The 27,063-nt window shown below is 36.8% G+C and overlaps 1 protein-coding gene and 1 pseudogene across 1 annotated transcript; one reads left to right on the top strand and one right to left on the bottom strand.

Annotated features, from left to right (window-relative positions):
* Positions 1-1,085: 1,085 nt before the first annotated feature.
* Positions 1,086-2,691, bottom strand: LOC104599615 (WD repeat-containing protein LWD1 pseudogene; annotated as a pseudogene).
* Positions 2,692-9,314: 6,623 nt separating this feature from the next.
* Positions 9,315-24,149, top strand: LOC104599487 (P-loop containing nucleoside triphosphate hydrolases superfamily protein). The gene is made up of 6 exons (XM_010262046.3): positions 9,315-11,101; positions 15,548-15,688; positions 15,814-17,563; positions 18,354-18,562; positions 21,769-22,736; positions 22,828-24,149. The coding sequence occupies exons 1-6, from the start codon at positions 9,701-9,703 to the stop codon at positions 24,005-24,007; spliced, it is 5,649 nt and encodes a 1,882-aa protein (XP_010260348.1). The 5' UTR covers positions 9,315-9,700; the 3' UTR covers positions 24,008-24,149.
* Positions 24,150-27,063: the final 2,914 nt, after the last annotated feature.

Genomic DNA, 27,063 nt, shown 5'->3' on the forward strand with positions numbered 1-27,063 from the left:
GCAAATTTGAAAATTTTCATTTGTGCACAAAAGAAAAGGAAAAACTAATACCATATCATGAAGTTTCTAATATCTGAACCATTCTTGGAACAGTGGATTTCTGGAAGACAGGAAAAATCCCATTATCTTCTTAATGCACATATGAATGGTAACTAGAAGAGCCTAATATTTTTTATTTACCATAATGCACAAACCAAAAATCATTAACAAACATAAATTGCATGTAAACATACACTGTTTATAGCTTATTTTCATTTATTTCTTTTCTGATATTTCCTATATTCTTTAAGGAATCTTTTGTAGCTGCACATGGAAGATTTATGCAAACAAAGTGTTGAATATGGGATCCATCTACAGCTTCTAGAGATAGTTGAACAAAGAACAAAAGCAAACCAAACAAAGATACCTTTAAATGTTCAACAATCTCCAATTTAGAAGCTTGGTGAATTGGTTACTTTAGGTATTAATTAATAATTGACTAAAGAAATAAAGAAGTTTCAATAATCGCTTGTTTTCATTGTTGTTGACATCATTGTAGGCAAATAATGTACCAATACCAAGTGATGAAATCCAACAACAACCAGCTCCTAATCCACGTTGCCAAATGATGCAAGCACTAGGTTAAATGGCTTCTTTCCTTGTATACAACTTGACTCCAACTTCAATCTCAGGCGCTAAAGAAAAATGGGGAAAAAAAGAAATCATCACCAGAAAGTAAATGCATGAACTAAACATTTTTTTCATTCAACCCATGTTTTATACCATTAATATCAGAAATACCAAATTTTGGCTTGAAACCTTGAAACAAGTTAAGATTCCTACTTTCAAAACTATTAAATACGAAAACAAAAGAAAATTAAGGGAAGAAATCAACAACCAATTTACAGACTACAAATCTACAACCGACCGACCCATGTTACTATGTTAGCACCACTAAACTCAGAGATAGTAATAACAAATAACCCGTCACTAAGGGGAAAAAGGACACATCATATCTGTGAAAGATGATAACAAGAAGCGATAAAGGGCAATGAATCAAACCCCATAATCTTTAATATCAAATCTCCAATCTTTCAACATATAATTCAGACTCCATCCGAGCTTTCAAACCCTAAGTATCTGCAACTAAGTCGAGAAAGCAATCGCAACCCAATCCGACTGAGTCGACAACCACAGTTCATGATTATGGTTACCATGTACTTTGGGTCCTGCTGGTTCCACCCCAACCACACAAGCGGCATGTCGGGCTCGGAGCTTTCATAGATGATAGTCAAGTGCTCCTTATCGTGTAAATTGAAAACCTTGATGGATCCATCTACGAAAACCGGAGCAAAAACTTTGATGCCTCCCTAGGCAATATCGTAGACATCCTTATCATGCGCAATTAACTAGGTATCTAGGGTTTCCTTCTCGGATGCAAGTGGTGTTGATGCTCGAAGTCCCAATTTGCTTCGGCTGGGCTTAGTTCCAATCGAAGGAGGTGAGGGGGCCGCAGAACTCGCTGCTTTTGTTGCTGTTGAGGAGGCTCTTGAGCTCGACCCGGTCGTCAGAAATGCGCCATACATGGAGAAAGTCACCAGAGGTGGCGAGGAAATCAGGCTTCTAGCACTCCTTGTGAAATGGTCTTGGTGGGTTGGTAAGGGTGTTCGAAGGAGAGATTTGGGTTTGAGCAAATTTCACCGGTGGAGTCCTCAAGTTGGACGATTTCAACCCGATTCTGATATTGCTCAAGGAGGCTGGCGCTAAAGAAAGTGGGAAAAATAGGAAGAAAAGAGAAAAAGAGGAGGAAGTAAAGAGGAGATGAAGGAATGAACAGAGAAGAAATGGAGAAGAAAAGGGAGAGAATGAACAAATAGCGAACTAGGTTTGGTTCCAAAGAAAGTGAGGAGTTCTCGTAAGTCAAGTATAGACTTTATGCGAGATCAATTGTTTTTGGGCGCAAAACCTCAAACCACTACTAATTTTTAGGCCCGCTAAAATCAAAAGGCAAAATTGTTAACTACAGAGGCAATAGAAAGTGCCTCTATACTAATGAATAACTTTGCCTTCTTTAATACGGTATAGAGGTAGTTTTATTTGACTGCCTCCAGCTAAGTGCCTCTAAATCCAAGTATTCTAGTAGTGTTATTTGGTGATTTCTCTTTTTTCTAAAAAGTGACTTATGAGTACTGTGACAGCAATCAGGTTCACAAGCAAGATCATTCACATCATCAAACCCAAAAAGATTAATAAAAGATAAACAACTTCTATGAACATACACTTTTTATTTACCATTACTATATATAATTAAAATGTTTGAAACCATCCACATTTTTACTTAAATCATCAAAATCACCACCAACATTACACAGAAGTTGCACACTATCCAACTTCCTCTCTATTTTATTCTAAGTTATAGACTGATGATCATTTGGTTCTAGTATTCTCTAACTAAATTCTTTACTTGCAACTTCACCATTCTCTCTTTTAGCTAGTTGCATGCCTTATCTACAAATCCTAACCTAGTAGTGAAAAGAAGATGCTCAACATTTGAAGTACAGATATGCCTTTTTTTTTTCTCTTTTATATCACAACAAAGGCTCAACATTTGAATACATGCTAAGCATATATACAACCCAACTACATCAAACTATAAATTCAAAATAGTAACAAAACATCAACATCAACATCAACATCCAATGGCTGCACCATTAAATGTTCTTCAAATTATTAACTGGTTATTGCTTTTCTTATTCCAGTCATTAACTAGTTGTTAATTATTTCTAAAACTTTTTTAAATAGTTTTCTTCCATATGATCTTTTATGAACATTGTTTTGATGAGACCTTAATTTATGGGCCCATTTCTTTGTTTAGAACATATCAACACTTAATTCAGCTTTTTCAAGGTCATAATCAATATTTTTGCTTCTTTAAGGGCATTACCATAACATGTGTGGTTTCACTACCCATTTAATGAATACTAGTGTGTGTGAACATATTTTATTGGTTTATACCTTTTGATTTTTATAACTCTTTTTTTTTGGCATATAAATGATACCATTATAGATGTCATCCAACGTGCTAAACAACATTACATTTGATAATACATTACATATAAATGATAACATTACATTCTTGGACTTTGGACCAAGAAAACACATTGATTTGTTTGTTAAACAAGTCCAAAAAAGCGGCATGATTGGAGGGTGTTTAAAGAATAGTGCATGGAATGAAGTTAAAAATAGGTTTTTTACTAAACTTGGATTGAATTTTAACACAAAGGCTTTTATTAATATGATTCAAAATTTGAAGTCTAGGTAAATAATGAGTTTTCAAAATTGAGATCTAGATAGAACTGATTTGGTTGGAATGAAGAAAAACATATGGTCATAGCATCATCAGAGACATAGGGAAAGCATTTAGCGGTATCACTCAAACTTTTTTTGTATGGGATTTATATTGTTTGTAACTTGGTTTTAAATATAATTATTTATATCATTTTTTTCTCGATTGTTAGTTTAACCCTAAGGTTAAGAGGTTCTGCACCATGGGTTGTCTAGAATATGATCGTCTCAATGTGATATTTGGGGGGACAACTCCTGCTGGTCGATTTGCTACCTCATTGGCACGTAGGGTGCAATCTCCCCCTAGATTTCAAGCAAATGACACTGAAATTGAGCAATCCACTAGTCCCACATTCTTAGGTGAATGAAGGTAATGATGCTACCATTGATACTATTAAAGCTCCTACTTCAAATACTAGGAAGGAAAACCAAAAGAATAAAGCATTGGATATTAGTGAGGTTATGGCAGAATCTACTGAAGCTGCCAACAAGAGAATGGCCTCATTGGTGTCTACATTGAATGCAATAGTTCAAAGAATGGAAAGATACTTCATGGCAAGTGTTTGACAATAGAAGGATTAGAGTATATATAGAGATTACTGCAAATTTTATGAAGTGTTCGACAAGCCATCTGCAAGAGAGTGGTATCTAACGCTACCACTTGAACTTAGGAGGAAATGTATTAGTGAGATTATGGGTAGACAACTTTAGGCACAAGAGAATAGTTTATTTCTTTTTATATTTCCTTCACTTGGACATGTTGAACTTTGTTTCTTATTGATGTTTGCTTTAGATGCAACTTGATGAATGGATTTTGTTGCTTTAGAGATAACTTGATAAATGAATTTTAGTGAGATTGTTGATTGCTTCAAATATTTTATTTATTTAGAAACAACTTGATAAATAATTTTTTTATCACATTGTGTATGATATTATTTTTATTGATTATTAAACATTGACATGTATTAAAATAGGAATGGATGATATTATAAATTGGGAGCAATTGTTGCATACAATTGTAGAATTGTACAGGAGGAGGAAGAACTGTAACATCTTAATATGAAATTCTTGTATACATTAATAAATAAGCAGAACGATATTATTCCCAAGACACTTTATCATGATGATATATTAAATACATCAAATTATTTGCATAATGTCATTTTAAACAATGGTAAAAGGTGTTTAGAAATTTTTAGAATGCCCCCACACATGTTCATCAATTTGGTAGATTCTCTAAGACAAAGAGGTTTAGTCAAAGATAGTCGATATGTTTCTGCTGATGAACAAGTGGGAATGACATTGAAGATAATTGGCCACAATAAATTGCTTTGAGATACAACTAATCGTTTTCAACATTTAGAGGTAACATTATCTTGCCACTTTAATTTTGTACTAAAGGCTTTATGTGAATATGAAAAAGAGTTTGTCCGACCAAGAGACCTTAATGTTGTTCTGCCTAAGATTATAAACAATTCAAAGTATTACCCATGATTTGAGGTAACAATCCACAGATTTTCCTTATTTAATAATAACTTACTTTTTAGTAAATTGCACTTAAATGCTTGTATATATTTTTTGTAGAATTGTGTTGGTGCGATAGATGGTACACATGTCCATGCATGTGTGCCAAACAGTAAATGTTTTGTGTAGAAAAATTGCAACCATTTTAATATTTTGTATAGGTAAATGTGTAAGTGGGACCCATAAGTAATTTTTGCATGTTCGAATGTATTACTAGGTCCACACATAATATTTAACATGTATGTAAGAGGAACCGATAAGTATGTTTGCCAAATGATCTTTCAATCTTTTTTGTTTTGAAAGATCTTTAAAAAATTGCAACCAAACGGTCTTTGGTCTTTGAAGATCTAATTATGAAAGTTCATTAGTCTTTTGAGGTCTTGAGCTTTTGGAAGATCTTCCTAAAAAGACTTGCCAAACACCACCTTAGTCAATTAACTAAACCATAAGGGTAGTTTAAGAAATTTACACTAATATTAATTATATACATGTAGATAAGATTAGCTCCATTGGAATTGAAGGAGTACAAATACAAATATGTAGAGTTCAAAACTTTGTATTTTATATTATTTTGTATGCATTTGTATTCTTTATGACTTTCCAAACTGAGCCTTAGGGAAATTTAGAGTTTAGTTCACTTAGGGATTTTTATTAGGTTTTTGGGTTTTATTTATCAACCCACTACACATATGATTCACTACCCCCATTGAATTTTGATTCATTTCCCACTTGTTACTACTCCAACTGTACTAAAGTTTATAATTAATAAAACAATATTTTATTTGAATATAAGTTTATTACACGGTGACAAGTTAAAAAGTAATTGATTTTTCTAAAAGTTTTTAAGTTTTCTTTATTTTAAAGATAGAAAGCGAATTAGATAAAAATTCAATATATTAAACTTGGCTCATATTCAGATTTGAAGTTCAGATTTTTATTTTTAAATACAATTAGAATGGATCCCAATTAGACCCCATTGCTAGGAGTGGTCATTGTTTGGTTAAAACCGAAAAAAAACTGAACAAAAAAAGTTGATTTCAATTTTTGGTTATTTTGATTTTATAAAATTTCGGTTTTGGCTTAGGTTTTTAGGGTTTAAAAATTAGGTTAACCGAAAAAAACCAAATTATCTAAACTTTATTTTCTCTCTCTCTACATTAGAGGTTTAAAGTGGGCCATGTTGAGTCAACATGACACAGCTCGCGCAAAGTGCAAACCATGCCATGTCGCGGGCTTGGGTCAGGCCGGGCTGCAAGTTGGGCCGTGGTCTTGGGTTGTGCCGGGCTGGGCTACAGGGCAAGCCTTGGGCCTGGGCTAAACCGAGCTACATTGATTTTTTGACTTTTTTTTGAAATTTTTGATTTATTTTCTAAGTAAAAGTGTAAAACTAAAATATTTAACTTTCTTTTGATCTTTCGCCTTTGATAACTATTTGAAAAATTAAGAAATGAGAAATGAGAAATCTAACACATAAATGAAATTAACCAAATAAGAACTAAGAATGATGGAATAACAAATTGGAAGAAAAATAGGAATTTTATTTCATTTAAATTTGAATGATACAAATTACAAATCATACAATGGTTGGATACTTCTTACTTCCTACTTGAATGAATGAAATATGAAAATAGAATAAATTAATAAAATATAAAAAATACAATTTAGTTACAAATTGAAAATACAAAATTACATTAATAGCAAATAAATTAAATAAAATTAAAACAAAATTTACAATAAATTGAAAACAAAAATAAAAAAATTCTATACAACTAGTCAACTATTATTCATGAATCATGACTTTCATCATCTACTTCAAGTAAAATATCCGGTGTATGTAGTAGTATCATGTCATCCTTTGTCTTGTAAAGTTGTAATCTATCTTCTGCAGGATTGCATCTCTATACTTTCATCATTCATGCAATTTCTCTTGTTGTCCAACACCTTAGTACAGTGGTACCTGCACTAAAACAAGACTCCGCTAGAACTGTAGACACTGGAGGGGTTAGTAGATCATGTGCCATGGCGGAGAGAACTGAATAATTTTTTGAATGTTCACTCCACCAGGCTAAAATATCAAAATTATTTGTTCCCTCACCTAAACTATAAAAATTTGCTTGTAAATAAATTAAGTTCAGTAAATGAACTTGTTCTAGAAGTATTAGATTTATGCCTTCTACTTAATAAATAAAAAAATTTTTATCTTCTACTTATTAAATAAAATTTGCTTGTAGAAGTGGAAGATTTGAAGATGTTAGATGTTGTACAAGTTGTAGGATTATTTCCTACTGTTTCAGATAATCAGATTCATATAAACTGTACATTTCAAATAATAAATTATTAATTTTTTATTTCCAATTTTCAATATTCATATTTTTACAATATGTTTCAAATAAAATATCAAAAGATTCAAAACCATCTTTCCTAATCTTAGGATCTAATATTGTAGCTAAGCAATAAAGGGGAGAAATGTTCTCCCAATATTTTTAAAATTTATTTTCCGTTATTTCAACAATTCATTTAAATTGTGGGTTATTTCTTCTTCATTGTCATGTGTGAGAAAATGTCTGCTCAAATGGCCAGTACCACCCTTGCTACAATAGCTAAAGTCTTTTCTACATTTTTGGCAAACTATTCTTTTCCCCATTCCCTTAACATCCTCTATTTTAAATATTTTCCAAATCGGGCTACTAAACTTGGGGAATTGGTTTTGGGAAGAGCCAACTTTTTTTTTTAATTAAAAAAAAATTAATTTAATTGGACTTACCTGAATTGCTAGATTAGAATCCCAAATTCCCAACTTGATTTTAACGGTTAAAGCCTTTTTAACGTCCAAGCCTCCTAAATTGCTAACTTGAGACTTGAGAATTGGAGAATCAGACAATCAAAGTTACTTAGATTGCAATGAATGTATGAGAGTGAGAGAAGAGATTAAGAAAATTGTTGAATTGATGTGATGAGAATGGTTGAGGATATGGCTATTTATAGGAATTGAAAGTAATTCAATTGCCCAAAATACCTTAAAAACTAAATGTTTTTTTGTTGTTGGGAGGGGTATTTTGGTCATTGTAAAGTTATTTATAACTTTACCCAAAAAGCCCCCTTAAACGAGTTATTGGGGGGCATTTGTGTCATTTTTCTCCCCTCCATAAGCAAAATACATAAGTACCCCCTTATAGACCTGTTCATGGGCCAGGCCGGGCTTTCACTCTGTATTAACAAATTTTTCTAAGGCTCGAGCCCGACCCTCATAAAAAGCCCGAAGCCTATGGCTGGGCCTGAACCCAAAATTTAGCCCATGTTGTTACTACTGCTGAAGTGGCTGAATAGAAAGAGAGAGAGAGAGAAATTATAAAGGAAAAATTAAAAAAATGTATATATTAAATTATAAATATATATATATATATATTTCAATAAATATTATATTATTTATATATTTTATATAATATATAAAAATACATATTATGTATTTTATAAAATTTATAATGCTGAGTCAGGCCGGGTTTTTTTGACAAATCCCGAGCCCGACCCGTAACACAGTCGGGCTTACTGTGTTAGGCCTGAGGTCAGGCCCGTGGACCTCATTACATGACCAAGCCCGATCGGGGTGCGGGCCGGGCCATCGGGCTACCCAACCCATGAACAGGTCTACTCGGGCCATCGACACGACCTAATTTACACCTCTACTCTACATATATAATATGTATAATATATATTATATTGTACTATGCTTTTTATTAAAACATATAATTTATTACATATAATATACTTTTAATATATAGTATATGTTAAAATATATACGGTAATGAATTTCGATTTTGACTAAAATAACCATAAAAAATCGGTTTCGGTTTGACTTTTATTTAAAAAAATTTAATTTATTCGATTCAGTTTTTAAATGAATAAAACGTTTGCTCATTCCTACTAGAGCCTAAATTCATGTCGCGAAGTTTAGGATCAATCCATCTTGTATTACAAATACATCTTGACATTAAAATTATTTCAAGCCCAAAACACTAATAACTATATATAGGGAAAAATCAGAAAAATAACTAAATATCTATATGCGTTTTATGTAATTTTATTATTTTATCCAATTAAACTCAAATTCAAAGCCATCTCAAAACCTGAAACCAACCAATCTAATAAGAATTTTAAATCACCGTACCAAAATTTTTTGTTTCGGGTGGGCCATACCATACACATCATGTGAAGCCAGCATCTTTTTTCGAGCTGTTGGCACGCACAATACAGTGATACTCATAGATATTCCTTCATTTTCTCTTTTTATTTATTTATTTTTGTAATAACAGAGAGAGAGAGAGATTTTTGGCGGTAACATTTTGGTGGGAACGCTCAGAAGAAAAATCAATAAAATCGAAATTTATTATTTTGTTATTTATTGTATATTATACAATTTACCTTATTAGTTATTACACAACTATATGCTTTTGCTCTTCTCCTCCTCATAAATCATAAATATAGAGTGTTTGTTTTGAACTCTACTCGCTACTCGCTACGCCCCCCTTCCGCCCTAAAGTCGTATAAGCTATTAGAATTTAGAAGTCAGTCTGTCGCGGCGAGACGCAGAGCTATACGCTCAATCAAAGCAAGGGTTCATTATTGATCCGTTTCTAGGGTTTTTCGTCTCTTCAGCTCTTTCTCTGCCTCTTTCCTCTTATTCCATCGATCGAAAAGTTAGAACGACAGCGAGGTCAGTCAATCATTTCATTCTTTGTTCTATGATTTTTATCCAACAATCAATCCTCGAACCTTCACCAGGACAAAGAACCTCGATTGGAACCCGTGATCTTTCTTTCATTTTTTCCTCCCATTTCTTTCTCTGTTTCTTGTCATGCGATTTTCGCAGTCATCGACCGGTTCTCCAGCGGAGGGTCGTGCGCAAACAAGTCCTTCTTTATTGCCCCAGTCTCGGCATTTTAGGTCCGGGCGGGAGCACTCGCGAGCTCGGAAGAAACATAAGAGACTGGACGCTATATGCGAAAAGGAGTACAATCGCCACCGTGTCATTGAAGCCGAGACGAATGAGGTGAATGCTGAAGGAGCCCCGGGGAATGTTGATGCGGAGCTTCGTAGGAGTTCTCGCGTTAGGAGAGCGCCGGTGTTACTTGATGTGTCTCCACCGCCTGTGAAGAAACGACGCAAAATTCATAAAGGTGGAGGCAGTCAGACCAAGAAGAATGAGACGTCTGGTAATAGGAAACAGGGGAAGGATTGTTCGGAGCAGCCTTCGCCCGTTCCTAATTCTGAAGATTTGGAGCAACCAGATAGCTGGAAATCAAGGCTTAGGTCTAGGGCAAAAAATGTTTATTTTTCTCCGAAGGAAAAGGATGCTTCTCCCCTTAGTAAGAGGAGGCTTTTTGATGAACCGGAAGAGTCTAAAGTTGAAGAAAAGGTTGGAGGTGGAGAATCAAATAATAATAAAGAAGGATTACAAGGTGCCAAGTCCCCCGTCGCTAAGTCGAAGAAGCCTGGCAAGGCCAAGGGGTCGATGTGTCCCGTAAATGAGGATCAAGCAACTGTCTCCTGTAAGAGCAAGGAAAATTCCAATGAGGAGAACGTGGAGAAGAGGTTGCCAGACATGAATCAGGAAGGTGCCTCGCGAGTTGAAATCGTGATGGAGGCTGGAGATGAGACAATTGTAGATGATAGTTCCACTCAGGTAACCGAGAAAGACGGAGACGAGGTTATTACTTGTATGCAGTTAGACAAGGAGGGTGACGACAGAAAGGATTTAGAGACTGTGGAGCAATGCGTGGAACAGCTGGAACAGCCAGGGTGTGAAAAGGAAGGAGGAAACTCGAAGGATGCAATGTCTGCGGATGCAGCTCCCACAGACCCACCAGAGAGCGTGGATTGTCATCCCTCCAAGGATGCCTGCCCGAGCAAGTCTGATAACAAACCTTCAGAAGATGTGAATGTTGAACGGGTGGCCAAGTCAAGCCTCTATTCAACTGAGACATTTGACAAGCCACGCTTTACTGAAGGACGAAGGTGTGGCTTGTGTGGTGGTGGAATTGATGGGAAACCCCCAAAGAAGTTGGTCCCAGGTTCCAATGAGAGTGATAATGAGGCATATGGTGGGGCATCTGCTTCAGAGGAGCCTAACTATGACATATGGGATGGATTTGGTGATGAACCTGGCTGGCTTGGGCGACTCCTGGGCCCTATACATGATCGATATGGTATCGCTGGTGTTTGGGTTCATCAACACTGTGCAGTATGGAGTCCAGAGGTGTGGTTCATAGACTTAGCTGCTTTTGTTATTGAGCTTCATAGTTGTGGTTTACTTGAAGGAAGCTGTGGATATATGAACTTTGTACATATTCCATAATAAATGTGCTGGTTGTTAGAGGTATCACTTCCTTGCTGATTATATGAGAAAATTTTGGCGGTTAGTTACTTCCTTTTGTACATGGAGTTTCCTTTTCAGTTATACTTTAAGACAGTTTTACCTTGCCCAAAAGAAAATAAATAAATAAATGAATAAATAAAAATCTAATGCTATTTCTCAGTGTTTATAATAACATGCATTGGTGTTATTGCTTATCGTCAGTCAGCAGTATTTACTTCATATCATGTTTATTTTTGATTTTATGAATAATTGTTACTTTATTGCTTATAAAAAATGAAAATAATTACAAGATTATGACATGTGCCCCATAAAATCAGGCTGGCTTCTGCCAGCTAACATTTAATGCATCAATACATTTCAAACTCCCTTAACTGACTTCAAAACAGTTGGACTCTACTGACACCCTGTTTGGCCACAGCATCAACAATACAATTTGCTGATCTATGCACCCACCAAAAACTGATTGCTTGTTTCCCTCTCTAAACCCCTTACTATATTCCTATATTTTGTTGGTAGGTAAATGGGCTACAGTTCCACCATTGGTGGAGTTCCTGTAGCCTATTTGTCTGGGCTATAAGGGTAGAGTGGCCTCATCACAGTTTCTGAAAACATCTCCTATGCCTGACAGTCTAGGGTTACCCAAGTATGCATAGTTTTTACCAGCAAGCTAGCTGGCACTTTCCTTATTCCTGGTAGGATTGCTAGTAGTTCCACCATTGGTGGAGTTCCTGTAGCCTATTTGTCTGGGCTATAAGGGTAGAGTGGCCTCATCACAGTTTCTGAAAACATCTCCTATGCCTGACAGTCTAGGGTTACCCAAGTTGCATCCATCAAGGTTTAATCTGACCTAGTTTCCAATTGGTGGCTGCCATTGCGAGGAAGTTGTGGTTCTAGAGGTAGATGAAGATGTGATCCACTGCCAACCTCTAGAGATCTCATCAATAGAGAATGGGTTGAAAGTATGCATAGTTTTTACAAAATGTATCACTTTCACTGAGATGCTTTTGCTGACTGCTTCTCTAGATCATGCCTTAGTATAAAAGGTTGTATTATTCCTTTCTTCCCAAATTGTCCAAAGAACCAAAGCTCTAGTACTTGACCACAGAATCCTCCTCTTATTCCTTGTAGGAGAAAAAGGAAGCTCTTAAGAGACTCTCCATGTCACTTAGAGGATTCCACTTGCACTCAAAAAGAGCAAAGAACCATTCTCAAGTGCCAGCAACCAGAATTTAGAATATTAGCAGGTTTGTTAAAAAGAGAACATATGTGTGGGGGTAACTGCCAGTTAGGTCTTTTTTTATTCACTTTTTTGTTGTTTCATTTTTTATTCTCATTTGTAAAATGATATGAAACTTTTATTAAGCCCCAATTTTATGCAAAAGGGCCTACATTTGACTGCAAGTTCATTGTTGAAATTGACACTATCCACTATCCAAATAAATTCATTCTTCATAGCATTTTGCACACTTTTTTTTGGATAATTAACATATTTCATTAAAAAGATCCTTCCCATCTGAAATCTGAATGGTAGGGAAAAGCAATACCAGGGGATGAAACTATCCCCAACTAATTGAGAACAGCTGTTATAATTTTTTTTTGGATCAGTAACAGCTGTAATAAATTTGACCCTCGCCTTGGTAAGCCCTAAACAAGACATTTCCTGTTTACCCCTGTTTTGGCTAAAGCATCAGCAATCATTTGCTGATCTCAGTACCCATCCAAATGAACAGTTCAGGTTGTTTCCTATATGCTACATGTGATCTAAATTGCCATGGTATCTCCTCAGCATGTCTTAGCTAGCTTAAAAGTACTTGGCAATTTCATTTATTGATCATTTCCTTCTATCCCTTTGTGGCTGTGAGCTTCAGTTGTTGAAGGTAGTGCAAGTTTTTCTTCTTTTAAGGAGTTGCCAAAGCCAATTTAGACCTGAATAGCTGATGAGTATATTGTCATCATGATCTCTGACCCTGCTTCTCCCAGGTTGCGCAGATTATTGCTGTAAAAATATAAATTTATTTTCATTCCTTTAGGAGCTTCCCACTCCTCTTGTCTGCTATGATTTCTTTGTTGGAAATCTGCACCTAAAATCATTCAATTTCTTGAGTGGTCTAACTTTTTCAAGACATTCAATATGTGATGACTGATTAATGAGTAATATTATTAAGAAAGAGAAAATTAAAGTACAAAATTCACATAATAGATCTACATGGAAAATTCCTTCTATGGATTCTGATTTCTTTCTCCAAATGATTAACAAAAATACAGAATATACTTCATCTTTGACATAACATTTGTGTCCAATAACACAATATCTTGCTACCCCACCACCCAAAAGGAAAAAAAAAGACATGCAAAATCTCTTTATCAACCCTCAGGTTCCTAATGTAGAAAATCATCTAGTAGTTATTAAAGAAAAAATATAGAAAATCATCTATAGCCTTCTAGTTGAGTTTCCTCTTAGGTTGCTTTTGCTACCATTGCTGTTTCCACCCAAAATGTTTTGGGTTGATCAATTCAAATTGGTTTGAGATTTGTCTTGTCACATTACATATTAGAGTCACTAGCTGGAATGGTTGGACTTTACCCCTCTGGAGCAATAAACATCAACTTGCTGTTTCTATAATCAGCTTGCCATATACATGCCTTTTTAAGGTATGCCTGTTTCAACCATAAACCAGCTCAAATAACAGTTGTATGCCAATTTGTGTTGATCAACCCAAAAGTCCAAAATGTTTCAGGTAGAAATATCAATGTCACCAAACACAACCTTAATTGTCTTCATATTAACCATTCTTTTTAGGGAAAATTCCCGATCAGTACCCTGTACTTTGGCTCGAGTGACAATTTGTTCCCCGAACTTTAAAATGTGGCAAACCAGTACCCGAACTTTCAAAATGTGACAATCCATTACCTGCTGTTAACCAGTCCGTTAATCAGCCGTTAGTGACATTTGAAAGGTAAAAAATGCCCTTTGAATGCCATCTGATTCTCTTTATCAACCATCCAAACATTGACAATAAAATGAACAGTCCCAAATTCTAGCTTCTTCTAAACAGTCACCAACTTTTTTGAATAGAAGAGGCTAGGATTTGGGACTGTTCAATTTTTTGTCAACGTTTGGATGGTTGATAAAGAGAATTAGATGGCATTTGAAGGGCATTTTTGACTTTTCAAATGTCACTTAATGGTTGATTAACGTACTGGTTAACGGAAAGTACTGGATTGTCACATTTTGAAAGTTCGGGTACTGGATTGTCACATTTTGAAAGTTTGGGTACTGGATTGTTGCATTTTAAAGTTTGGGGACCAAATTGTCACTTGAACCAAAGTACAGGGTACTGATCGGGAATTTTACCTTCTTTTTACAGAGATCATCATTAGTTGGGGTAAAGTTATGTGAGAAATATGGTTAACGAATAGTACTTTATATATGTTAAGTTAGTTTTGGAAGAAACTGACATGAACCAAATGACATGCTTGCTGAATGGCTTTTACATGATTAGATGTGCATCTGTTTCTAGAATCTATGTAGGGCTGCAACTTGGGTGCGCCCAACCTGACCTAAGCTTGGTTTGGGCTTGGGTTGAGGCCTTAGGTAGCCCAAGCCTGGGCTCAACCCAACCCAAGCACACCCAAACAAATACATACGTACATACATACATCCTTCTTATTTATATAAAATATATATATATTTTTCTGATTATACATACATGTATATATAATATATGCATAAAATTCATGTATGTGCATTTGTAAATGAAATTGAAAACTTTACACATTTTCAATCAATCCTACTCCTAAATTGGGCCATATAGCCCAGTAAAAGATGGCTATTCAAAGTTATATTGATAAATTCTTTCAAACTCCATCAACCTACCTAAGTCGAACTAAGCCAGGTCCTGCTTGACCCAACCCTACCTAAGCCCAAGCCTGTCTCGTGTTGTATTAGGTTAAGCTCAGGTTGGGCCTGGGTTGGTGAACTTGGGTTGGGCCAGGTCCAAGCCCGAGGTTTGCACCTTTAGGGTTGGGCCAGGTTCAAGCCCGAGGTTTGCACCTTTAGGGTTGGGCCTGGGTTGATCCTTAACCCAACCCGTGTCATCTCAAAGAACCTTTTGCAAGGAAATAAATTAAATTGGAAGGAAACATTATTCATCAGTTCTTGATGATCAATGACCTCTGCCTTATTGGTTTAGAATTTTCAGTTAATGATTTAGCTACACATGGTTGTTGCTACTTGTTTCCATATTATTTTATTTATTTGCTGTTCATTCAATTATCTTCTCACAGTTAAGTTCTCTGTTTCTTTCCAATGAATTTGTCTCTTAGGTCTATTTTGCTGGTCTGGGACGCCTGAAAAATGTTAGAGCAGCACTTTTCAGGGGAAGAGTTTTGAAATGTAGTCGCTGTGGGAGACCAGGAGCAACTATTGGGTGCCGTGTTGATCGGTGTCCAAAAACTTATCACTTGGTCAGTTGATTGTATGGCCCTTTGGGCAATTATTTAGTTTTATTATGACCTGGAAAATGTGCATTTTTTCTCCCCTCTGTCATATTTTGACTTAAAAGTTAAACAGTTTATCTTTGCTATTGCAGCCTTGTGCACGATCTGATGGTTGCATTTTTGATCATCGCAAATTTCTAATAGCCTGCACTGATCATAGGCATCTTTTCCAACCTTATGGAAATCAATATTTGCACCGGATGAAAAAAATGAAACTTAGGAAGATGAAGTTGGAACTGCGAAAACAGTCTCATGATGCTTGGAGGAAGGATTTTGAGGCAGAAGAAAAGTGGTTGGAGAACTGTGGTGAGGATGAAGAGTTCGTGAAACGTGAGGGGAAGAGGCTTCATCGAGATCTCTTGAGAATTGCACCTGTATATATAGGAGGTTCTTCATCTGAAAGTGAGAAACTATATCAAGGTTGGGAATCTGTAGCTGGACTTCAGAATGTTATCCAATGCTTGAAGGAAGTTGTCATATTACCTCTTTTATATCCTGAATTCTTTAGTAACCTGGGACTGACTCCTCCTAGAGGGGTTCTTTTACATGGATATCCTGGGACTGGTAAAACTCTTGTGGTGCGGGCATTGATTGGCTCATGTGCTCGTGGTGATAAACAAATAGCTTATTTTGCCCGTAAAGGTGCGGATTGTTTAGGAAAATATGTTGGTGATGCTGAGCGCCAGCTAAGACTCTTATTTCAGGTTGCTGAGAGATCTCAGCCATCTATAATATTCTTTGATGAGATTGATGGTTTAGCTCCGCGTCGCACAAGGCAGCAGGATCAAACACATAGTTCTGTTGTTTCAACTTTACTTGCCCTACTGGATGGTCTCAAATCCCGAGGTTCAGTTATAGTTATAGGTGCAACTAATCGTCCTGATGCTGTTGATCCTGCCTTGAGACGGCCTGGGAGATTTGATAGGGAAATTTACTTTCCTCTGCCATCAATGAAGGATAGGGCTGCTATTCTGTCACTCCATACTCAAAGATGGCCAAAATCAGTATCGGGATCATTGCTTAAGTGGGTTGCAAGACAAACTACAGGATTTGCTGGTGCAGATCTGCAGGCACTTTGTACCCAAGCAGCCATGAATGCTCTGAAACGAAATTGTGCCTTGCAAGATATTCTTTTGTCGGCTGAAAAGAAGATTGATAATGGTAACCGGCTTCCTCTTCCTTCTTTTGTTGTGGAGGAAAGAGATTGGTTAAGTGCTCTTGAATGTTCACCTCCTCCATGCTCCCGCAGAGAAGCAGGAATGGCTGTAAACGATGTAGTTTCCTCTCCTCTTTATACCCATCTTATTCCTTGCCTGTTGCAACCACTATCATATCTGCTTGTGTCACTTTATCTTGATGAACGCATTAATTTACCTCCTTGCCTTTCTAAAGCTGTGATGTCAATTAAAGGTATTGTTTTTTCTGCTTTGGAAAAGAGGAAGTTACCTGGTTTTTGCTGGCGATCCTGTCTTCATGATTTAATTTGGGAAGAAGATATTGCAAGGGAGATAGAGAGAAATCTTTCTTGTGCTGGCCTTTTAATTGGGGTGTCTAATCTTTCTAATTCTACTGCATTAAATGGGGAGAGTGATGATGATAATGAGACAGTTGAACTCTGTGCCAGTTCTCATCTTGGTTTGCAGAATGCATCATATTCATCAAGAATGGGAATAACAGGATTCCGCATTTTGATTGCTGGAGGTCCTGGATCTGGCCAAAGGCATCTTGCTTCATGTCTTCTCCATGGTTTTGCGGGGGATGTTGAAATTCAGAAGGTTAATCTGGCTACCATGTCACAAGAAGGTCATGGAGATATGGTTCAAGGCTTAACACAGATATTATGTATGTTATTATCCTCTATTTTTGGGTTCTGGTTAGCACACCTCGGTGAATCATGCATGCTTGCTTTTGATCTCCCACTTGGTTCACACTTATTATTGTGTCTCTTGCTTCATTTTTTTTCATGACTTAAAGCTTGTGAAGTTAGTTTGCTTATATAAAATTAGAATGCTTATTATTGAATAAGTATTCTAATTTTGATATGTTTCAACAATGAATTCATAGACTTTTTTGGGTTTTCACACTTTATGTTTCAACCCTGTCTAATGCTTGAATATTCCTCAGAATTTTTAGCTTAACTTCCAACTTGAGTGCTGTTTAGTGGGTTATCTAATATTTTTCCTGTAATCTTGCTCTTTATTGCTTTTGGACCATGCGGTATCAATATATTTTTTATGTCTGAATACCTTAAGCACTAGATATCTTCTATTACTAGATGCTTCTCTGAATTGAGCTAATTGGATGGGTTAAAACTTTAGACATGTTCCTCTTCTTCATCTTCACTGTGTGCTTTGATGTGGAAGTAAGAGTCTGTTAAATTGTTCAGTTGACCTTGAAATTACCTCTTCAACTGACTATTTTTGGCTTATAAATATAAATTTCTTCAAGGAAGCATAGTAGAGTTTTCCTTTCTTTTTTCCTTGTTTTTATTTCTTTCTTTGAGCTTTAATATGGATGCTAACCTTTAAGCACAGATGAACATTCCATTACTTAATCAATGCATTATGTGGTGTTAAGGGTACACAACTTGTTACAATTTTAAATGCTTTTGCTCTTGTCAAATTTTGTACAGTGAGATGTGCGAGTATTGGGTCATGTATAATCTACATGCCCCGACTTGATTCATGGGCAATGGAGACAGACCACCAAGTTTTTGAGGAGGAGAATGATTCAGAGAGTGATTCCTGTCGAAGGACATATGAAGCAGCTGCCTCACAAGCATGGAATTCCTTTGTTGAGCAGGTGGATTCCATGTTTTCATCATCGTCCTTGATGATTTTGGTAAGTTTGAAAGTTATATATTATTCCCGATCTTCAACTTAGAATGTGGTGCTGCTTCATTTGATACTCTAATAAGTTAGCTTTTACAAAGCTTTTGCTTCCTTGGGAACTTAGCACTTGGAACTTGTAATTTCCATATTATTTTTTTCCATTTGCCCAAGTCATATTTTGTTCTCAAGGGAAGTGAGGAGGGTTTTGGGATCCAATGGGGAAGACCATAACACAACTTGATCTGATAAGGGGGAACTTGGAGTTCCTATTTTCTTTTCTAACCATCACGCTGTCTGCAGCTTATTTGTTCTCAAAGACGTGGGAGTTTATTTCATACCAGGTTGGCCATGTTATCATGCTTGGCTGCATGGATCAATTAACTTCTCTTTCCTGAAGCCCCTTTTAAGTGCCAACTCCACCATAACTGCTCCAAGGATTCAGGGAAACACCACTGAAGCCTGAAAATTCCAAGAAAATGAGCCAAAAGAGTCATGGTAGTAGTGCAGCGTATGAGCAGGTGGCTTGGAGACTGAATAATGTGGGCAAATCAAACAATCTTACTAGGAAAACCTGTCCTGTTTGGGAAGAAAGGAATACTAGAATTATTCAAGGGATTGAAAGGTCCTAGGAGCAAGTAATTGACGACATAACTATTAGGTTCATACATTGGTTGAGTTATTCAAAGACTACTTAGTTGAGGACATTCTTGGAGGTTGGTCTGTAGTGGCAAATTCTTCAATTATAAAGAATGTGATTCAGGAGCAATGGGTCCCCTTTTGCAGAACAAAGGGTGAATTTGCATTTTGATGGAAGCTCCTTGGGGGAGAATTTAGAGATGCCGAGGGTAAAACTATATTCTGGACGAATAGGTGTGGGTGAAACCACTAAAAGCTGAGGTTTTGGTCCTATTCCAAGGTTTGGGGTTGTCTAAGCAGTGGGGACTGCACACTTTTGAGGTGAACCATTGAAGAAGACTCTAAGTTAATTTTATTGCTGATTAATAAAATTATTTCAATTATAAAAAAAAAGGATGGTTGCAGACAAAAATCTTGGAGATTTGGACATATTGACAGCAAATGAGGGAAATTTTCTACTTAGCAAGGGAAGCTGGGGCAACTTTCAAATGGTCTAGGAGGTCAGCCAATGGCTTAGCTGATACCTTGGCAAAACAAGGAATCCTTAGGGATAATCTTTTTTGGGCTGTGTTGTAATCCTTGAGATAAATTAAGGGGTCAACACTCGTTGTGGGTGGTTGACAATTGTACTTCTTAATCTAATGTTTTAATGAAAGCTACCGTTTCCAATAAAAAAACCATAGTCCATACATCATTGCTTGGGAATCTCTCAGGGTTATTAGGTTCAATTTTCTGAAGAAGGATGAATGATTAGATTGTAAATATTCCAGATGAGTCCAACTGGGGGGGGGTTATGTGTTAAACCACAATTTTTTGAAGCAGAAGACAGATTTTAAGTAATGGCAGATCTATTTGCTCTATCAATAACCACCACTTCCAATGCTGATAATAAAACACCTCTCCAAGTTCCACCTTCTATGGCCCCTCGTACCCTATTTGGGAACAGGTGCTGCTGTGCTGACCTTGAGGTTTAGTTAGAAGTTCAGACAAAGACTCCAACTCTAAGTCATTTATATACTAAGTATATGCAGGTTTCAAACTAATGTACTCATTGGACTTTCAAGGTTTGTTGTAGTGAGCTTGTTGGATAGATGAAAAGTGATGAAGTTGGAAGATGTGGCATCATGTTAGAAAAGTTATAGCCTTTGTATCTAGGGTGAATGCCTTATTTACATGAGTCAGGTGATCAGCAAATACATCTTTTATTTGGGACTCACTATGCATGTGATAAGTCTTGAAGCATTTAGGCTGGGGTGCTAGGAGTTTTTATTTGATTTAGGAGACTATAAAGGCCATTACCCAATGTTAATCCCAGCTATCTGGGGTCTTGGGAAGGACAGACTGGATGATCCTAACATTTAGCAATTTTTTTTTTCACAAAGTGACCCGCTCTCAGACTTGAACCCACGTTGTCAGCTTGAGATTTTACCATTATAACAAGTAATTTATTTGTCATTAAGCAACAAATTTTATCTAAAAGAATGGAATTCACACCAATTTAACGTCTTGGAAGCCTTTGTTCTGGGCTTTTTTTGATGAGTTTAGAAACTATATTAGTTTTGAATTATTATCGAAGGTTATGTGCTTACTTTCTAATTTGAATTAGGAAATATGATATTAGAATTAAGTGGGGATGAAGGACCAATGTCATTATGTCACTATACATTTATACACTTACTTTTACTTTCAAGAGAGGTAGCACCTCGTGCCTCTCTTTGGGATGCTGTAAATTTGCTTACGTTTTGGTAATGAAGTAACTTTTCAATTATAAAAAAAAAGCACCTTCCTCTGAGTGGGACTGTGGGAGGCTAGCCATATGTTTGAAGAAGTCCTCCGTGATTAGCAAGATCAGAGTGGGTTGAGATGGATGAATAGGAAAGCTGGAACCGATAGAATTGGAAATGAACATATTTGTAGGAATCTAGAAGTAGCCTCTTGGAAACAACTTCTCTGTATTTACAGGGGTACGGCTGCGTACATCTGTCCCTCTCCAGACCCTGCATTGGTGGGAGCCTCGTGCACTGGGCTGCCCTTTTTATGTGGTGTTGAAAAGGGTGGAATGGTTGAAAAGGATCCATGTAGCTGACTGCCGACCCCATATAGTTGGGGCAAGATTTTGTTGAGTTGAATTAAGGGTGGATAGAGCAGAGTTATAATGAGGGTCTTCTATTTCACAGGGATTGACACTTCATGTATTCAAGGGATTGATAGTTTTGTGATTTTCTTATTTGAAGACTGGGTATGGTTCTATTGGGTGGAGCATGCTTAGTACTTCATTCTATACTCAATCTTCTTTTATTGATTATAAAGTGCTTTGTTAAATTGTTACTGATTCAAAAAAATATGGAATAATTGCAACTTTTTATAAGAAGTATTGTTTGATCATCCTTCTCAGTTCCAATGACATTGCTTTTCAAGATTTTTCTATTGGTGCTGTGGCCATTGTTTTTTTTTTTTGCTTTTATGGAAGCTGTTACAATATTATGTTTGAGTTGGTTTCAGTTGTTATTACATTATTTCTTTGTGAATTATGTTCTTCCTTGGAAACTTTAAACTGACTTCTTGTTATGGTGTGTGCAGGCTACTTCTGAGGTGTCAATTCAAGATCTCCCTCCTAGAATAGGGCAGTTTTTCACCAGTGATATATTGAACTGTAATGATCAAGTTCTCTCAGAACACACAATACCACGATTTGTGGTGGAGGTTGATGGGATTTTCAATCGAGATACTGTAATCAATTCATCAGTAGCAGAATTATCATGTGGTTTAGTTCAACAATATGTTCAGTTGGTTCATCACAGAGTACATCTTTGCAGTATGTCTAAGCAACATGCAATTTTTGACACAAATAAAGAGAACATAAGTTTGAACACAGATAATGGAGCATCTAATGATCGAATTAAGATTCAAGTCACTTCTGTAAAGGCTTCTAATGGCAATGCTTCTTCTAGTGGCCATCAAATCCTTCAATATAGAAGTGGGGATAAGCAACAGCCTCTGCTGAAAACTAATGGCCATCCAGAAGATGAGATGCAGTTTGGTCCTCAAGATTCTGTTCCCAGGATTCCACTGAACAGTAGGACTCTGAAGGGGAAATCTAGTTTGCTGGTAGCAATATCAACATTTGGGTATCAGATTCTGCGATATCCTCATTTTGCTGAACTCTGTTGGGTCACATCAAAATTGAAAGAAGGTCCCTGTGCAGACATAAATGGACCTTGGAAGGGCTGGCCATTTAATTCTTGTATCATTCGTCCCAATAACTTGTTAGAAAAGGTATCTGTTGGAGGTAACTCCAGCAGTCTTAAAAACAAAGAAAATTTTGGTTTAGTTAGGGGTCTAATAGCAATTGGCTTGTTGGCATACAAGGGTGTCTACTCATCAGTTAGAGAAGTTTCTTTTGAAGTTCGAAAGGTTCTGGAGCTTTTAGTTGGTCAGGTTAATTCCAAAATTCAAGGTGGGAAAGATAGGTATCGGTTTATTCGTCTTCTATCACAAGTGGCTTACTTAGATGATATGGTCAACAGCTGGGCATACATGTTACAGAGGTATTATTTACTGTTACCGTTACTTTTGCAATCCTTTTCACCTTCTTATTTCAAACCTAAGGTAGTCTAACACTCTTTGTTTCCTTTGCAGTTTAGAAGACGGTCAAATTTCAGTTTCAAATCCTAGGCCAGCAACAATGGGCCTCTCAAATGATCAAGATACATCGGTTGATTGCCTGAATGGGGATGATGCATGCAAGCAAAATCTTTCTAGCAAAAGTTGCATTGAAGTAGAAGTGAAGGAAGATAATCCCTGGAAACTTGTGGCTGACAAGATTGAGTGTGCTGGTTTCAAAGAGATCAATAAGGGGATTGTTAATCCTGGTTTGGTTAATAGTGAAGTTATTCCAATCTCTGGAGAAGCATCTCCTCAAAAGATGGTCTTACCTGGTCATTCTTCTGCTGGAATACCTAAAGAATCTAATCCATTGGTCAGTGTAAGCGTGGTGCATGAACAGTCTAAGGTTGATCATACTGAACATTGTAGCTCAGGAGATCTTGTGGACAATGCAAGGTTATGTGGAGATTCCTTGAAAAAGTCCAATGGCTTGGTAGCAGAACCTGTTCTTTCTTCTGAGGAAGGTGTCTGGATGGATGATGCCAGCAAGCAGTGTAATGGTTCTTTGATGCCAGAGCTTGGTCATTCATCTGAGGACAGTGAATGTAAACCTGATGAACCTACTTTGGATATCAACTCCACTTTAGACAAAGCCCACAATCTTTCAACTGCTTCTGGAATTTCATGTTTGTACGAATGTTGCCCTGAATGCATCCATTCTATCCATTCTTGGGTTCAAAATGTTCTTATCCATGAGCAGGAGTCATATGGAAGCTGCTGGACTGTAGAGGATGTTCACAATGTTGTTGTGTCTTTGTCTGCGAATCTCTTTTCAACAGTTAGAAAATTTTATTTTGATGAAAGTGTCAGCACTTCAGAGAAGTTTGAGAAGACACTGAGACATGATTGCCATGAGCACCAGGCTGTGGATGCTATCAAGCTTAAGAAATCATTTTGTCAGTGCATAAGTTCAGGAAATAGGGTAATCATGCCAATGGAGTGTATTTGTCACTCAAGAAGCAGGGATGTTACTGCAATAACAAATGCCTGTACAAATTCTCAGTTTGGGCTAAATTTAAAATTCTTCTTCAGAGATAGTGTACTTGTCCCTGTGGATCCTGACAAGGATGTTTTATTTCACTGTAAATTTCAGAATTTGTGCCTTTGTTCTCTTATAGAGTCAATATCAATGAGCAAGAGCCCTTTGGGTTGATGAAATACTGTCATTTTCAATTAGGTTATTCATGGTATTGTTTGGTGCTATGACAAATCAAGTATTTGACTTCCATTGGGAGATGTATAGAAAAATTTTTGCTGTCTTCTATTTAATTAAATGCAGTTCATCCTTTTTTTAATACCAACAATCTAATTCTTTGTTTTCTTCCCTTCTTTGATATCATCTAGCAAGTTTTGATTCTTTCTGGGTTGGAGCTATCTCTAAGTTTGTAAGTGTTGTTTTGGATTTTTTTCTTTATTTTATTGAACCAGAATCTGTTCTTTCATATGCTGTATTAATTTTTCAGTCAATGTAGATAATTGGTTGTTACTACTTACCATTCCCTCTTACAATCCATATGCAAGAAAATAAGATACATATATAGATGCATGCTCATATATTTTACAGTTATATTGAATGTGATTTATAAATTCAATGTCAAATAGAGATGAATATAGGGACAAGAACAAGAAATTGTTTGATTTTGCTTTTATAAAAGGTCAAGGGCACAAATAGGATATGATTACCATTCATTTTCTTAATTATGGCCTATTAACTTTGTCATTCTTTAGGATACTCTCTCTCATTTAACAACTTATTACTAAGTTCCATTATCTGATTTTGTTTGGTTTCTTTGATCATTTTTTTATTATTATATGGCAAGAGAATCCTTGCCATTTTGATGGATAGGGAAGGTCAATGGTCCATTTTTTTTTTAAATTTCTTTCTGTGGACAGCAGTGCTTGATTAGATTTTTTTTTGATTGGAAACGGTAACTTCACTAAATAACTTCAAAATAACTTTCCAGATTTAAGTACAGCTGTCAACCCCTAAGTAGGTGTTGAGCCCCAGTTATCTTTCTTACAAAACTGCCCAGAACATACTCTCCCTCACAGTCCCTTGTTTAGCCAACGTGTCAGCTAAACCATTAGCTGATCTCCTTGTCCATTTGAAGCATGCACCAATCTCCCTTGTTGTATTGTGGATTTCCCTTATGGGCTGTCTATAAATCCAAGCTCCCAACTTACCAGATTGCAACCATTCAATCAACAATTTAGAGTCTCAATCTCAATTTGGTGTAACCCCAACTGTTTTGCATATCTTACACCTTGAAGCAAGGCCATCACCTCCGCTCTCAATGAGTCCCCCACTCCTATTGGTCCTGAAAACAAAGCCACAATTCTGCCATTTTCATCTCTGAAAACTCCTCCTATACCTGAAGGGCCTAGGTTACCTCTTGAACTCCCATAAAAATTCAATTTCACTCTTTGTTGTTTTGGTGGGGACCACAATTCCTGCATAATAGGTTTCATGGAAGTTGTAGAAGCCACCACTTCCCAATTCCTGTAAATGTCTTCAGCTGAGAAGCCTTTAAACAAATCCAAAGTTTTCAACCGATGAATAGTCATAATAATTATCATTTCTACAATTGCCTCCTTGGACTTCTCCACGCCTTTAAAGATTCTATTATTCCTTTCTTCCCAAACTGACCATAAGATAACTGCTCTTGTGGCTCTCCACATTAATCTTCCATGCCTCTTCGGTTGCCTGAAAAAGCTTGGGTCAAAAAGGCTTGCCACATCTAGGGGAGGTTTCCACCTACAACCCAAGATAGAAGAGAACCAAGTCCAAATAAAGCATACAAATGGACAAGAAATCAATAGGTGTGTGATCGTCTCACTAGATCCCAAGAAGAGGCTACAAACATGGGGTGATAGGCAAACATTTGGCCTTTTTCTTTGCAACAAATCTAGAGTATTGATTTTTTAGATAACCAACTCCCAACAAAAGGCCCGAACTTTTGGGGGTACAAGCTGATACCAAATCTCCTTTGAAGGAAAGCTCCTTACAGGGTTTGATGATACAACCCAAGATAGAAGAGAACCAAGTCCAAATAAAGCATACAAATGGACAAGAAATCAATAGGTGTGTGATCGTCTCACTAGATCCCAAGAAGAGGCTACAAACATGGGGTGATAGGCAAACATTTGGCCTTTTTCTTTGCAACAAATCTAGAGTATTGATTTTTTAGATAACCACCTCCCAACAAAAAGTCCGAACTTTTGGGGGTACAAGCTGATACCAAATCTCCTTTGAAGGAAAGCTCCTTACAGGGTTTGATGATTGAATGAGGATATCATAAAAGGAAGAGCAAGTGAACACACCAGAAGGGGAAGGTTTCCAAATTCTACTGTCCACACAAGATTGATCCAAGTAAGTTGACCCTAGAAGTTTAATTAATTCATCCACCATTGTCATTTCCGACTCCCTTAGACCTCTCCTCAAACCCAAGTCCCAAGAGTTATCAGTAAAGACTGAAGAGATCACTTTTCTTTTATTTTCAGAGAGTGAATAAATAAAAGGGAACCTTTCATTAAGGGGAGTGTCTCCAACCCACGCATCTTCCCAAAATAAGACCTTATTTCTTGCACAAGCATCAAATTTGACATAAGGAAGGAATGAAGGTAAAATACCATGAATAGCTTTCCAAGGAGAGCACCGGGAAGCCCTTGGGTCGACTCCTGCATCCCAACCATTGTTTGCCAATCCATGAATGCTAATAATCACTCTATGCCAAAGTCTGTCTTGTTCCAAAGGCAATCTCCACAACCATTTCCCCAATAATGTTGTATTTCTTAGCCTAAGATTTTCTATTCCTAGTCCCCCTTCATCTCTACTTCTAGAAACCACCTCCCACTTCACTAGGTGGTCTCCTGGTTCCCAAAGGAAGTCCCTCATAATCTTTTCTAGCTGGTTTGCTACTTTCACCGGTATCCTAAAGGTAGATAGGAAATGCACTGGTAAGTTAGCCAACGTCGACTTTATCAGGGTTATCCTACCTCCCAAAGAAATGTAATTTCTCTTCCAATTCGCAAGTGTCTTTGTAAATCTCTCAATCACTGGGTACCAGAAACTATTCATATTAGGATTTCCTCCCAAAGGTAGTCCCAGATACTGTAATGGCCAATCTCCTACCTTACACCCCAATATTCCAGCTAATCGAATCACCTCTTCGCTCCCTAAGTTTACTCTTGCCACACAACTCTTGCCCC

Source organism: Nelumbo nucifera, chromosome 1, assembly GCF_055504915.1.
Source record: "Nelumbo nucifera cultivar China Antique chromosome 1, China Antique-T2T, whole genome shotgun sequence".
NCBI classification, from domain to species: Eukaryota; Viridiplantae; Streptophyta; class Magnoliopsida; order Proteales; family Nelumbonaceae; genus Nelumbo; species Nelumbo nucifera.

Coding starts and splice junctions, on each gene's coding strand:
- LOC104599487 (XM_010262046.3), top strand. CDS start 9,701: ATGCGATTTTCGCAGTCATCGACCGGTTCTCCAGCGGAGGGTCGTGCG. Junction 17,564..18,353: donor AGGCTTAACACAGATATTAT/GTATGTTATTAT, acceptor AATTTTGTACAG/TGAGATGTGCGAGTATTGGG. Junction 22,737..22,827: donor TGGGCATACATGTTACAGAG/GTATTATTTACT, acceptor TTTCCTTTGCAG/TTTAGAAGACGGTCAAATTT.